Source organism: Olea europaea, chromosome 2 (assembly GCF_002742605.1).
Source record: "Olea europaea var. sylvestris chromosome 2, O_europaea_v1, whole genome shotgun sequence".
NCBI classification, from domain to species: Eukaryota; Viridiplantae; Streptophyta; class Magnoliopsida; order Lamiales; family Oleaceae; genus Olea; species Olea europaea.
The window spans coordinates 6,370,116-6,385,734 of NC_036238.1; the positions used below are offsets into that span (position 1 = coordinate 6,370,116).

Genomic DNA, 15,619 nt, shown 5'->3' on the forward strand with positions numbered 1-15,619 from the left:
TAGTCTTTTCAATAATTTTTTATTATTGTTATTCTCTAACTTTATACATACAACTTTTTCTTACATATAAATAAAAGATTTGACTTATTCTATATTAGAACTTAGGTTGGATAGTGGCTCAAATTACACTATTTTCATTTTTCTAATTTTTAATCTATGACGAGCCCCATTTTTATCTCATTAAAATAAAAAATATGATCGTTATCTATCACATTAAATCACTATATTTGACTTTTTATCTCATATGTGAAGCGCATAACGACTGTACTTTTCATTCTCATTTTTTCAATAATGTGGATCAAACGGGGCTATATAAGAAAATTGTTTAAGCTTAGCCACTTGAACTTGACAACTCAGATCCTCCAACATCAATTGACTCAAAAAATGCCAAATTATATGGACCCCACAAGAACTCCCGTCAACCACAAGATTTTTGACGACTTTTCTTAACCACTATCTTGTTGCCACGTGTCATTCAGGGAATTATCCCAAGGCTCCACCCCCAGTTGGTCTAGCATTAGTTCCCACCTTACCCTTCAGTTCACTCTACTAATAATCCCAAAAATCATCCACTGTATATTTTCATCAGGCAAACAGAATAATTAAACAGAAATGTTGAATGAAAAAAATGGAGACACCAGCACCAACTGGGCTCGTATATGCGACACGTGCCAATCCGCCGCGTGTACTGTGTACTGCCGGGCCGACACGGCCTACTTGTGCACTGGCTGCGACGCCCGCATCCATGCCGCCAACCCGGTGGCTTCTCGGCACGAGCGCGTGAGGGTGTGTGAAGCCTGTGAACGTGCTCCGGCTGCCTTTTTATGCAAAGCTGACGCCGCATCCCTCTGCACCACCTGTGATGCTGACATCCACTCGGCCAACCAACTAGCACGCCGCCACCAACGCGTCCCCATTTTGCCGATTCCAGGCTCACTCTTCGGCCCCCTCGCCCCCTCCCCAAGTGCATTAATAATGACTCCAACTGGTGAAACCGATGCAGACGAAGAGATGGAAGAAGCAACTTCATGGTTACTGCTAAACCCTGTCAAGAATAGTGAAAATCAAGTGAACAATGAAGTTGATGCTTATTTAGACCTGAATGAGTACAATTCATGTCAAGAAATTCACTTCACTGATGATCAGTACAACAATCAGAAGCAACGTTATAATGTTCCTGATGATGATAAAAAAATGTACGGTAGTGATAGTGTTGTGCCAGTTCAGTATGGATCAAAGGGTAAAGAAGAGGTTGATCTAAACAGTTTTCAGTTAGGGATCGAGTTTGATATCTCCAATGATGGCTACGGTTATCCAGTTATGGATATTGGAGTTGTACCAGAATCAAGATTGAGTGAAGTTTCTTCATCAGTCTCCCAGCAAAGACCCTCTAAAGACACAGTTGATCTTTTCTCAAATTCACCTATCCAGATGCCAACACAACTTTCTGGCACGGACCGAGAGGCCCGCGTCTTAAGGTATCGGGAGAAGAAGAAGATGAGGAAGTTCGAGAAGACAATTAGATATGCATCGAGGAAGGCCTATGCAGAAACCCGACCCCGGATCAAAGGTCGATTTGCAAAAAGAACAGATATTGATCAAATGTTCTATACAAGTCTAATAGTCGATAGTACTCGATATGGCATCGTACCCTCATTTTGAGCCGATGCAAGAATCAAAAGCTTTTTTTTTTTTTTTTTATAAAGAAAGTTTAAGGAATTTTCTTTTAGGATTTGTACAAATCAATTCTGCAGCTCCCGCTAAGCACATATACATATACACTATAATTTTATCATTCATACTTTTAGCCATGTGAGCCGGCTATTCTCGTGTCCCAAATTGATGTCCATTTTTTTGGTTCGAGGAAAAATAGTTTGGAATTCGACCTCCCCGAGGTCATTGACTCGTTTTTAGTTTAGGATCCCCTTTTTTTAGAGCTAAAGATCGTAATTCTCGAATGAGCAATCGAAAAGATTCTAGAGCATCCTTAGGATTAGTATTGTTCCTCTTCACTAAAAATCCTTAGGGCTTGTTTGGAATGACATAATAGACATGATGAAATTAAAATTTTAGTTTATTTATATTTTTTATTATTAATATTACTATCTAATCTCCCTTATTGAAATGTCATACGTATGTGGACTCAACCAGGGAATGGCGAAATACCCCTGCATGCCCCCATCTTGCATTGCTCGGCCCTAATAGGCAGGGCACCCTCCTGAATTTTGATTTTTTAGTTTATTTGTGTATTTTTAGCCACAATTTGGTGTAGCTTAAAATTTTGATAAAAAATTTAAGTCAAAATTAATAATCAATTCTAACCACACATTCATAGAACCCACAAATTTGTAACCACATATTTCATCAACTTTTATCAAAATTTATAAAAAAATCTAATTTTTAACTACATGAAACATAAGCTTAAATTAAAAAAAAAAAAAAGAAATAGATAAATAAGTTAATGTGAGCAATAATAAGAATATTTTAATCTCTGCCCCCACGTCCCAAAAAATTTCAGGCACCTCTACCGCATTGCCGTCCTTGGACTTCAATAATTAGACTTTGCTCTGTCGCGCCCCTATTAGAGGGGTCACTGGACAGACAGCCTATGAGGTCCTGTCCAAACATCTTTACCTTTAATAATCGTAAGCCCTGTCCAAACATCTTTACCCTTGATAATTTTCATGTCCAAGGGTTGATTTTGCAAGCTTTCTAGCCATGATTAGGAAGATACAAGCCCTTAATTTGTAAATGTAAAACGTAGCTAAGATAAATGTTGGGGGAAAATGGTTTTTACATGGAGTTTTGAGAAATATTTAAAATCCCATAAATTGAAAAAGTTGGGCTTTTTTAATACTATGAATTTTTAGGAAAAAAATAGACGAAATTTTTTGCTTGTGCCTAACTCTAAGTTTCTCTCTCCAATTTAAGCTTTGTGGCTAATGTCGAGATTTCTCTCCACTCCAACAAACCAAGAAATGATTCTGAATAACTTATCGTCCGCATCAGAATTCTGATGATCCCAATGATTGGAAAGTTTTACCCAATACAATTCATCATATCGGAAAATGTGTTGTTTACTTTACTGTAACATTTGCAGAATGTTTATGCATGTTAATTGATAGTTCGAGGCTACCATTATTATTATTATTATTATTTTGGCTTGGCAACAATATATTTAGGAAGTTTTGTTTGATTTCTGGTCTATGGTTGTGAAATTTTCATAGATAAAAATAAGTGACAAATAAGTGAATAGTACTTGTAATCCCACGAAATATATGAAGAAAGTAGTTTGATCGCTTATAAAACGTTTAAATATCCAAACATAGAATGAACCTTATCTGAGATGTGTATTGGTTTGGGTAGCAGAAGAAGTTAGATGCTGTTGGAAAATTGGAATAAATTAGTTGGATAAATGATTGGTTTGGCCAAGTGTATTCTACTCCATGGGTAAAATTGATATATGTATTTATTTTTCAAAATAACTAAGGATGAATGAGAAATTAAAATCAAAAGATGACCACTTGAAGTTGAAATAAATTGGGAATAAAAATTGGTGGGAAATTGGAAATTGTTAATGTCACATAGGAAAATTAGATGAATAAAAACCACTTTATATAACTCAAGTTTGGGATTTGGGATTAGGTCCAAAGGAGCACTACTAAAAAGATTGAACCCCAACATTAAGGGCCCCCACCGACCCTGTCCTGGGCCATCGTGGAGGAGGTAAATCGCAGGATGTGCCTCCCAAGAGCCAGGGTGGAGAGCACATGGATAGGCTAAGGCTGTTAACCCATATGATAACTCCCGCTTACAACAAAACCAATTCCACTTTGCGGGGAATCGAACTCTGCACACTGCCGCGCTGAGCCCTATCCGCCCTCCCCTTTGTCACTGGGAGATATGCCCTGGAGGCCCAAAGGAGCACTACTAACCTTTGGAGGAAGATGACCTACATGCTAATAGGTTGAGCTAAAGCCTACATGCGCGTGCTGTCGTCGCCATCGCCGTTGTCCGACTGGCTTGACACGGGTCTTGGGTTTGGGCTTGGGACCAGTTGGTATATATATATTTTTGGTAAAATAATATTTTAATTATATTATTTAATTTTTTTTCCCTAGGATTTTCTGTGAGCGAGAAGTGGCTTCTTTTAGAAACTTGCGGTTGCTAACAGTTTTAACTACTTGTCCAAACGAGTTGTATCTATTCGAGACACAACTTTTTGACTATTGTGTCTTTTGGGCACAACCTTTTAACTTCTACAAATAGACCTCCAAATCTCCGATTTTGTTCATTTCAAAATTTCTTTTGATTTCCTCTCTTACAAAATAATGTCCTCCCGTTCTACGGTATTCCATATTTTACATTTCAATCCAAAATAATAATTTCATGAATTTTAGTCCTACGATGTTTGAGAGATCAAAATATACTAAGGTTCGTCAGGCCTTGTAATTTGGAGTGTTTGTATTACAAGTCGATATTGTTGTATCTTGGAAAACGAATGTCAGGAGACCGTCATCACCAGTGCAGGGCATAATCGTCTTAAGGAGAAAGAGTCGAATTCTTGCCTCAATCATTTTCATTTTAATTTTATATAGTTCATTTTTGTAAGTTGAAATTCTACCAAACTGTTTATTTACTGTTATTTATATAAATTACTGCACGGCATTCTCGAATTTAATTCAACAGATGCTTATCTAGGTATTACATGGTTTTAGTTTTACCTACATAAATTGTGACTGTGATTTACAATTAGAGCTGAAAGGAAAAGATACAACCACATCATTGTCATCTTTCTGTTAAAAGGTAAGAGCCGTTCGATTTGTATTTCAAATTTCAATTTTGGGTTTTAATTTTGAATTCATTTTTAATTTCCTATTTTGAGAGTTTGTTTCACAATTGTGGAAAAAGCATTTTCTTTGTCATTCTGAAAAATTATTTCTCAAAACAAAAAATTGAAAAAAAAAAAAATTTGCTTTTTTAGAATGCTAGAATTTTTATTTTTTGTAATTTTGTAATTTATTTTTTCCAAAAATTTGTTTTTGAAGAATATTAAGTACAAACATTACACCTCTTTTCCTAAAAAATCAGAACAGAGTGCGCAAGTAGAAACATTCGTACTAGAAATTGGTGGCAAGTTCAAGACATTGGCTGTGCAAATGGGCAGAGAGAATTAAGCAAGACACAATAAACTCTCTGAGTTTCCATATCTATCAAACAAAAATGTAATTTGGTGTATACAAAACCATGTGTCTTCGTTTTAGTTCATGACATAATAACAACAACAAAGTAACACCTAACAGAACAAATTTTCTTTAGGAGAAAATAAATACTAGCAAGTATTAGCTTAAGATGAATGATTTATAAAAGCTTAAACAATGGAGTGGAATGACTGTGAACTGATTTCTGTCTTACCTTGCAGTTGTTAATACGGTAAAAATCCTATTTTACAAGCCAAAATTGCACGCCTGGACGAATTCCATCTCATCATCAACATATTTAGTCCAGAGATGCTTATAATGGTTCATAGCAATATCCAGCCACGGCTTCATGTCTCCATTGAAATGGATGACAGCAGCTTTATTGATTTCATCCATACTAATACCAGGATTGATTCCGAGGTCCAGAACATGCCATGTTTTATCCATTGACTTGGTTGTTGAGTAAAATGTAATCAACCCAGCCGGTAGCGTGCCTAATTTCCATAAGGTTTGATCCTCATTCTGATCGATCAAAAAGAACAACTTTCAGTAAGAAGCATGATAACCGAAAAAAAATTGTGCAAAATTCTATTTCAGACGTAAAAGAATGGAAAGGTAAAAATCAGGAAAGCATAAAGCATTTACCAAATTCTGCCAGTAATGGTATTGCTCAGTGCATTTTTCATTTCGCCAAGCATCAAGGTCAAACATATTCACTCCAAAAGCCCAAGCACAAGCTCTTGGATTGAACTTCTCCTTGATGAGAGGGTTAGAAAAATTCAAATATTCAGCATAACGACGGAAAGACCCAAAGCAAGTATTAACTGCTGCGTTCACCTTTCCGTCCATATCAATTCTCCACAAAGCAGTTAAATCCTTCTGAACTACAACGTCATCATCCAGAAACAAAATTTTGTGCAGCTTTGGATACAATTCTGGCAAGTAGAACCGCAGGTGATTCAGCATTAATAAGTACTTGGGGTTTCTAAATTTCATGTTGTTCATGTCTTTAGTGGAATTTTCTGCCCTGTTTTTGAAGTAAAACTTCTGCAAATTTGCAGACTTGAGTTGCCTAATAACTGGCACATATGAGGGAGTCAAGAACTTGTAATCATCCACCGCTTTGATCTCAATATGGGCTCCCCCTTGTATCGGCCTCATCTTAAACCAAACCTTTGTTGCAGCTAGATTCATCCTATCAGTAACGATATGAAAAACATGCTTCTCAGGTTCCTCTGCATTCTTAACAGCTGAGTTCACCACCACAGATATTGCAATCACATTGTCGGAAAATATAGCATAATGGTATAAGCTTGGATCCTCAAACTCAGGCTTCTGCTCATCATCCGTGTACTTTTCAGGATGTGCAATTCTCTCCTCCATGAGTCGCATTGCAAGACAATGCAAACTCTTGGGAGTCGATTTTGCTGCAATCGAGCTAGTAAAAGCCCCATTCTTCTTGGCCTTCAAAAGCGACTCATTAACAGCGAATATTGTATCTTTCAATTTCTGAATCTTTAACTGAGTGTCATAGGACTCCTTGGCTTCTGCAATCATCAACCTAGCAACCTTGATTTTATCCTTGACCTCCTTTTCAAACTGCCTCAACACGTCCTCATCAACCAGACCGTCAGATTCAAATAATGCTAAGCGATATGTTGGCTTCAACTGAAGGTCCGAAAAATTCTTAGCCAAGTCATCAAACATCTTAAGCTGCCTAGAGATCTCAAGCTTGAGCCTCCTAGCATAAGTGAAATATGCATTCACTAAGGCAATATGATTATTTGCTTGATTATATATCAAATTTAACCTCGTCTTTGATGGATCAGACTGCAGTGCTAGAAATGTTCGGCGTGCATATGCATTTCCAGAAGTCTCCATCACCTGTTAATTTAGTGAATGTTGCTTATTTAAATTCACGTCCAAATACAATTCACTTTCTATATTCTCATTAATCCTCTTCATGATGCAACTATAAACTAGAAAGGCCTGCTGATCATATCCATCAAATAAACATACACATACGTATTATTTTATACAAACAAGATTGATATCCAAGATCAATTCATAACTAAATTTAACATGTACGCTAAATTTCCAATAAAATGCATATTTTCCCAATGATTTCGACAATTAAATGAAAAAGAAACGATGCTTAAGAGATAGAAATTGATAATTTAAAATTAACCATCGCAAACCCACAGACAAAAAAGCAGTTATTAATGTAGTTCACAAATCTAAAGCAGCTCGAATTTTGAAAATTTGATTCCATTTTCCTTTGAAAGGACTTTCTCTTTTAATTACTCATCGCAATGTCATTAATTGCATCCATATCATATAAAGCTATATACAACATAAAGACAAGATTTAATTGACGATACAGAAATACACACAAAGTAATTAAAGGGGAAATGACAGAAGCTTACGGAGTCAGGGTGAGAGGGGTACGAGGTAAAGAGCACGGAGAGAGTAGCGAGAAAGAGAAGAGTGAACATGGCGGACACGAAGATCCTGTAGCTGAAAAAGTTACGGAATCCGGATCCGCCTCCCGATCCACCTCTTCCGCCGCGGACAGCCACCGCCATCACGATCGCCGGACGGATTTATCACTGACTACAATAACTATATATATACAGAAAAATTGCAAACGCTCGGTGTGTATTCGCAATAGAGCTATGTATGTAACAGTGAACTATAGATATATAAGGCTGTGTGCATTTTTGTTTGCAAGAAGTGTTGAAAGAGAGAGAGAGAGAGATGGATCTGAGCAGTGGAAGAAGAAGAATAGTGGGCTCCAATATTGATTCACAGTTTAATAATTCAAGTACATCCTATGGGATAATAACCAAATGGTCACTAAACTTTGCAAAATATTCATAAGGGTCATTAAACTTTAAAAATTACCTCATTTATGACACAACTTAAATTACAAGTGCTCCCTTACAGTACTACTCCAGATACTTTTCCTCCTCTTGAGTTGTTATATCTATATTCTGTATCAATCTTCGCAACAATTGTTATAGTAATTCGATATTTTCATTATTTCACTCAATAACAATAAAATTCACACGACATTTCAGATCAATTAATTGAAAAGCATTTCAATTGTTGATATTATGTGCCTGTTTGTTTAAGATTACTGTATCAATTTTTTAATCGAAATATAGCCGTTATACAGCTATGTGTCAGTGGGGAGCTGTTATGTTTGACTTACCAATCTACCCCTCCACATAAATCGGTCTTTGATTAAATAATGACAGTCCCGATATTTTGCTAGTTGTACAGTCAACATTTTCTACACAACTTGGGCCTAGTGACCTTTTAAACATTCCAAAATTTTATTAAAAGTTGGCTAAAATGGCTGCCATGCACGGTCTATATTTAAATTTCATAACTAGAGTTCATTTATGTCTTAGTAATTGAAGTTTTACCTTAGCATTACGAAGTTACAAGAATTCATGTTTGGTTTATGGAAGATCACCCCCGATTTGAGATATGTGAAGTAAAAAGGAAAAGTCACAAAATCTTGAGCCTTTTCAATCTTCATTGAGCCTTTTCAATCTTCATTGGTTAATCTCCAGTTACACCTTTCTTTTCTTTATCCAAAAATGAAGATTGGATCTTCAAATAATGAAAACTGGTCTCCCTTGATTTGCAAGATTTAATTTATTGAATGATATGAGAGGATATTGCAATCTTGGATAATCTGCACTTATAGATGATGAACTTAGGTCAAAATTCACAACTAAGATGGTTATTAAACGGAGTTTCAATTTAAGAAGAAAATTGCCCCCATCTAAAATATTATACCTATGCCATCGCACAGACATATACTTCACGCTCTGTTGTTGATTTTTTAACCCTATATACGCACCCCTTATAAATTCAGAAATTATTACTCTAGTTCTTAATTTGGCTCCGTTGTTTAGCTTTGAGTTATTTTCACATGCAATTTCAATCCATCATTCTCTAATATTATCCAATTGATTTCATGCGATGTTCAATCTTCATTCCATGGTTTGAATTAACCTTTAAATATTTACAATTTAGTCATCAACTTTGAAATTCTTATCACTTATTTTGATAAAAAGCCATCCAAACATTAATATATCCTACAACAATCAATATATAACCAAATAAAGTAGTAATCCCATCAATCACTTTTGATGATCAGTATAGGGGTTGAAAATTGAAATACTAGACTTCACAACAATTCTTATTTTTCAAAAAAATATCAAGTTTTAATTACAATGAATATGAATGTCTTTCAACATTTACTCTCTTCACACTTATTTCTCCATCATCACATTTTTATCGCATCATAACTTCAACAATATAACTAGGAGGATGTGAAAAAACTTGTTCGTCTCTTGTATTTTAAATAAACAAAATAAATTATAGTCTCAAAAATCACCATAAAAAACAAGATGTGCTAATTCAGTTTAAAGTTAAAAACTCAACAAAGAAATTGGAGATATAAATGTCAAAATGAGTTAAAATCAAGGACTTTTTATTGCAATTAAAACATGGTATACCTGATTAAAAAAAAAAAAAAAATTGTAGTATGAAATTTTTTCAGTTTTCAATCAACGAAGACAAGAAAAAATCGTGAATGAAAACACTAAAATGAAAACACTCAAGGTCTTGTCAGGTTTCATTACCAAAAATAAAACCCGGTTTTGGAGTCTGGCCTAAGGACAGATTGTTGTTTAGAAACACGGTAAAGATATGAAGTTAATTTGAGTACAACCAAGCTATACAAACAGGGTCAATGACAGATTTTCATTGATAGACAACACTTAGCAGTTCAACATTGGAAGTTGAAAAAAACTACACAAAAACATTCAATCAAATCATGCCAAATCAGCCTGTTTCCGAATTTTTTTTTTCCCCCCTATCCATCTAGTTTTATTCATTTAAATATTGATTTCATCACTTCTCGGGATATTATAAAGGAAATTGAGAGTGGACAGTCAGCTTAGAATATTTTGCCATAGCTTCGAGGTGATATTGAGGTTGATGATCGATTAATTGGTCAAGAAGTACAGGATTGAATTTTTCTATAGTAATATTACTTTGGGATTCATTGGGTCGTTTCTACTTTATTTCTCGAACTACTCCACTGAGTTTTTATCCACGAGTTGAATGTACGTATCATATAGACTTTTCTATACACGTTTCGATCATAAAGGTTATGTGTATAGAGAGATGTCCTAACTCGTAAATGAGAGGTCCGTAGATAAAAAAGGTACAAACACGTAATTCTGCATCAAGAGTCGAAGAAAATTGAAGACAACGACAAAGATAGAGTTTATACAATTTGAAGTTGGAGCATTGGCGAAACGAGATAGATGATGGGACAATTGATATAACTTCAATGATCACAATGGCAAAAGCTCGTGAAAATGTCCATCTCCTATATATTTTGTGAAGGAAATAATTCAAGAACTTGTGTAATTACCTACATAAATGGCCTGGCAGTTTCACCTAAAGAAAACATAGATCACCAAACTTCAAAAAACTCACCCTTTCAATCAACAAGATATAATTGAAACTAAAAAATGGAGAAAAACATAGATTCTCACCCACAACTTAATCCCCTTAATCCCGAGCAAATAGTGATGGCAAAAAAATTCGTCCCAAACGGGTTGGCGGGATGGGACAAGATGGGGTGCCCCATCGTGGGGCTAGCTGGCACTAAGGCCAAGAGAAAGCGCAATGCCCGGTCCCGAACCTTCCCCGTGAAGGAAAAAAATAAAAAATAATTTTATTTCTAAATAATTCACTCATTAAAAACCCATTTTGAATGTATATTTTATTTTCTAATAATAACATAATTCGAAACTTTGAAAATGTAAAAAAATTAAAAATTAAAAATTAAACGAGACAACAAACGAGGCAACTATTTGCCCCGTCCCGTCGGTTTGGGCCAAAAGGGGCGGGAAGGGGTGGAGATGCCCCGCCCCTTCACCCCACGCCGTTGCCATCTCTGCGAGTGAAACAAGTGTACATTTGGGCATATAGAGCCTATTTGGGAGTGATTCCCCCGCCCAACCAAAAATTGATTTTTTGACCGTTATTTTACTATTCTAACCTTTATATTTGATTTCTTCTCTCACAGGTGGATCCCACTTTTCTCCTAACAGTCAAAAAATCAATTCTCAAAATCACTCCCAAACAAGCTTATGGTACATTCTACTTAAGAGAGGATTTAACGTTAAGGCAATAATGAGCAGAGAAGCAAGAAGATGAACAATGGTATGACGAGAAAAAAGCGCGAAATAATGAGACGTGATTTAGTGGTACAGCGAAATGGCGTGTCTTTGGGGTTTATAAGGGTTTGTAGCGTCACACTTTTTCAGGCTATGGAAGGAAATAATGATTGAAATTCTTGAGAATTTCAAATGTTGCTGGAAAACACAAGGTTCTGCCATATTGGAGGGTAATTGTTGACACACTAAAAGTGCAGCCCAAATTGAATAGTCGAGTGAATGAAACCCAATTGAGGAATCCCCAAATCAAATAGTCCAAAGAATAAAAGCCCAACTGGGCAATTCAGGATAAATGCCTAGATGGGGTTATTAGTGAATGTAGTGGAAGCCCACGAACACAGTAACATCATCGCTCAAGCATGCAAGACGTCCAAGATCTCAGCGAATGAAGTGCCTTACAGTCGCCCAGAGCTATTACCCTGTTCTCGCCCAAACCTTCGAATCGCCTGTTTAGTTTTATTCATTTAAATATTGATTTCATCACTTCTCGGGATATTATAAAGGAAATTGAGAGTGGACAGTCAGCTTAGAATATTTTGCCATAGCTTCGAGGTGATATTGAGGTTGATGATCGATTAATTGGTCAAGAAGTACAGGATTGAATTTTTCTATAGTAATATTACTTTGTGATTCATTGGGCCGTTTGTACTATATTTCTTGAACTACTCCACGGAGTTTTTATCCACAAGTTGAACGTACGTATCATATAGACTTTTCTATACATGTTTCGATCATAAAGGTTATGTGTATAGAGAGATGTCCTAACTCGTAAATGAGAGGTTCGTAGATAAAAAGGTACAAACACATAATTTTGCATCAAGAGTTGAAGAAAATTGAAGACGACGACAAAGATAGAGGTCGTACAATTTGAAGTTGGAGCATTGGCGATATGAGATAGATGATGGGACAATTGACATAACTTCAATGATCACAATAGAAAAGCTCATGAAAATGTAAAGCTCATGAAAATGTACATCTCCTTATATATATTTTGTGAAGGAAATAATTCAAGAACTTGTGTAATTACCTACATAAATGGCCTTGCAGTCTCACCTAAAGAAAACATAGATCACCAAACTTCAAAAAATTCACCCTTTTGATCAACAAGATATTAATTGAAACTCAAAAACGAAAGGAAAAAAAAAACATAGTGCTTGTTTGGTTGGAATTTTTATAATTGATTTTTTGATTGTTAGAGATAAAATAGATCCTGTCTGTGAGAGAATTATTCAAAAATGACGACTGAAATGATGAAATAACGATCAAAATTTGATTTTAATTGACTTAAAATTTGTACCAAACAAGCTCATAGATTCTCACCCACAACTTAATCCCGAGCGAAACAAGAGTATATTTGGGCATATAGTACTTTCTACTTAAGAGCGGATTTAACGTTAAGGCAATGGGGTCAACTGCCCCCACTATGATTTTAAAAAAGCGTGAGCATATAGCATTTTTATTTTTTTATTTTTTTATTTTTTTAGTTTATAATTTTGCCACCACGCAAAATATAATAACTTCAAAATAATACTCTAATACCGTCTTCTAGCCTAATGGTAGAATGTTGCGTACTAGTTCAACGTTATATTTCTCTTTACTTTTTCTATTGAGAAATTTATCCAATTAGTCTTCTACATTACCAACCTTTAAAAAGAACTTTTCAATCCCAACATTTTGTTCCATTTGCATATTTTATATATGGTTAACCCAAAATTTATTAGATTTATGTTTTCTCAGTAGTTTTTGAATATCATAATTAATTTTATTATTTTCTTCAAATACAATTGCCTTAAATAATTAAATGGTGTAGGACACCATAGCATCATCAGCGAAATGGCATAGTCAACCGTTGTAATACCTTCACAACCTTAAAAATCCAAGCTTTTTATTTGAGTTAATTGTTCGAATGGTCATTGAACTTAGGTATATGTCTTTGATTGGTTACGAAAATTTAAAATATCGAGTTTTGGTAGTTGAAATTAGGTCAGCGTCTTTAATTGCTTACTGAAATTTGAAATGTCGAATTTTGGCCATTAAACTTTGAAAAATTCATTACAAACTCGATAGTTTTCAAAGTTCAACATTTATGCTAGTGAGTAATGTACGACATTTTTCAAAGTTCAGTGGCCAAAAATCGACATTTTAAATTTCGATAAACAATCGAAAATATGAACCTAAGTTCAGTGACCAAAACTCGATATTTTAAATTTCAATGATCAATCAAAGACATGAGCCTAAGTTCAATGACCATTGAAACAATTAATTCTTTTTATTTTGTAAATACGTAATTATCTTGAATGTATTAACTATTTCTTTATTTTCCGATTGCCTGGACCTATTTGTCATTTATTTTTTCTCTCTCTACTTTTTTTTTCAAACTCATTTTCAACCACACGTTCACATAATTAAATATTTTGCAATTAAACCCAAAACATTTTCCAACGTTTCCAAAAAATCACTATCCAAAAACTCATTTTTCCTGTAAATCTCTTTTTAATGGCTACCAAACAGAGGCTTAATAGAGCAAACGTTGTGTAGTCCCCATAACCAAACAAGCCATTAAGGTATGATCACTTCCACCATAACATCTAGTGATAGCATAAGAGAAATTTATTCAAACAAGAAATCCATCTGCCTTGCAATCTGATATTGAGATTACAAAAAGAAAGAGTTCAAAAGCAAAATTCTATGTTATAACTCACCTGAAATCGTCGAACAAGCGACCAGCAACTCCATCACCATCCCTATTGCTCCGCCTCTACTCGTAATCTGCATTGTCTGTGGGCAATTCATACCTGCAAACCGGGCATGTATTCCTGATCTCAAGCCATGGCAAAATGCAGTCCCCATGGTAAAGATGGAAGCAAGGCATTCTGGTCATCTTCTCTCCAGCTGCAACATTCTCCTTACAAACTGCACAAACAACTGCATCATTCTTCTCCCGAACTTCGTCTACTGTCAACTCGATTGAAGGCAAATTCTCCACCACGGATTTTGATGCAGGATGACCGAACTTTACGGCATTCTCATTCTCCACCAATTGTTCCGTAGTCATAATATAATCATCTGAAAGATCAGAACGAGCAACTTCACTCCCATTGTTATGTTCTTCCAAATTATTCACTGTCATGAGCACTTCCCACTGTACGTAGTTCTCTCCTTCTTCATCATCTTCTGCTTCGTCTGAAAATGAATTCTCGCCTTCTGGGGATGGAACATTTGAGGAAACCAAGATTTCCCCAATTCGATCGATAACGGAATCAAAATTCTCTCTCTCGTGAATTTGGATTCTCTCATCCACCTCCTGCCACTCAAGCTCTTCTCTTTCGTTTTCAGTAATACGAAAATCATTGACCCCTTCATCATCAACAATAAACCAAGAATTTAACTCAGTTTCACCGGAATTTGACTCCAAATTCGCGCCCACAACACCAACCGCCATTGCAGGCGGGTCTGTATCGGACCCAAGCCCCGGACCGAACCCAAATTCCATCCCCAGATCCTCCGCCGGACCTGAATCGAACTCCCAGATTGGGTCATTCAGAACATGGGCTTCGCGAGACTCGAACAATTCGGCGACAAAATTCATTGGCTCATCGTATTCTACTTCACCGCTGACACAGCGATTTCGGCAAGGTAAGGAATCCGCAGATCCGCGGCCCCAGCTTTCAGGTTCTGCATTAAAATCAAACCTGAAATCGGTAGTGGTGTTGTACTCATCGGGTATAAAGAAAGAGAAATTGGAATTACTTGGTAGCTCCAGTGAATCAAAATCGAACAAAATTGAGCCTTGCCGATAGAATTCATCATATTGGTTTTCTTGTTCTTGATGGACCCTCGTAGTGTTTCTGGGAACGGGCCTTAGTGGTGGTGGTTGTTGTTGAGACTGAGTCGGCGGTTCGCAGTGGTGGAAGCGGTGAAGATCGGCGTCCTCTGCCATTGCAGAAGCCAGAAGCTGATACCATTGTCTATGTTATCTGACGTGAAATTTATCTGTTCACCAAGTGGATCTTTTACTTTATTATTATTTTTTGTTTCTTTTACGTGTTCAAAATTTCAATACAGCCGGCGGAATAAATTATTTTGTTTTATTTTATTTTATTTTTACTCTTTTCGTTTAACTCATCAGAAAAATAGTTTCTTTTT

The 15,619-nt window shown here is 35.8% G+C and overlaps 3 protein-coding genes across 3 annotated transcripts; 1 reads left to right on the forward strand and 2 right to left on the reverse strand.

Annotated features, from left to right (window-relative positions):
- The first annotated feature begins 559 nt into the window (after positions 1 to 559).
- Positions 560 to 1,799, forward strand: LOC111409835 (zinc finger protein CONSTANS-LIKE 2-like). The gene has a single exon (XM_023039919.1). It carries the CDS (start codon positions 613 to 615, stop codon positions 1,660 to 1,662), a length of 1,050 nt encoding a protein of 349 aa, XP_022895687.1. The 5' UTR covers positions 560 to 612; the 3' UTR covers positions 1,663 to 1,799.
- A 3,374-nt stretch (positions 1,800 to 5,173) lies between these two features.
- LOC111409845 (probable galacturonosyltransferase 9) lies at positions 5,174 to 7,997 on the reverse strand. Its single transcript, XM_023039928.1, has 3 exons — positions 7,628 to 7,997; positions 5,847 to 7,085; positions 5,174 to 5,723 (listed from the first exon to the last, which is right to left on the reverse strand). Exons 1-3 carry the CDS (start codon positions 7,784 to 7,786, stop codon positions 5,448 to 5,450), a joined length of 1,674 nt encoding a protein of 557 aa, XP_022895696.1. The 5' UTR covers positions 7,787 to 7,997; the 3' UTR covers positions 5,174 to 5,447.
- A 6,020-nt stretch (positions 7,998 to 14,017) lies between these two features.
- LOC111409854 (E3 ubiquitin-protein ligase CIP8-like) lies at positions 14,018 to 15,467 on the reverse strand. Its single transcript, XM_023039940.1, has 2 exons — positions 15,224 to 15,467; positions 14,018 to 15,148 (listed from the first exon to the last, which is right to left on the reverse strand). Exons 1-2 carry the CDS (start codon positions 15,411 to 15,413, stop codon positions 14,232 to 14,234), a joined length of 1,107 nt encoding a protein of 368 aa, XP_022895708.1. The 5' UTR covers positions 15,414 to 15,467; the 3' UTR covers positions 14,018 to 14,231.
- Positions 15,468 to 15,619: the final 152 nt, after the last annotated feature.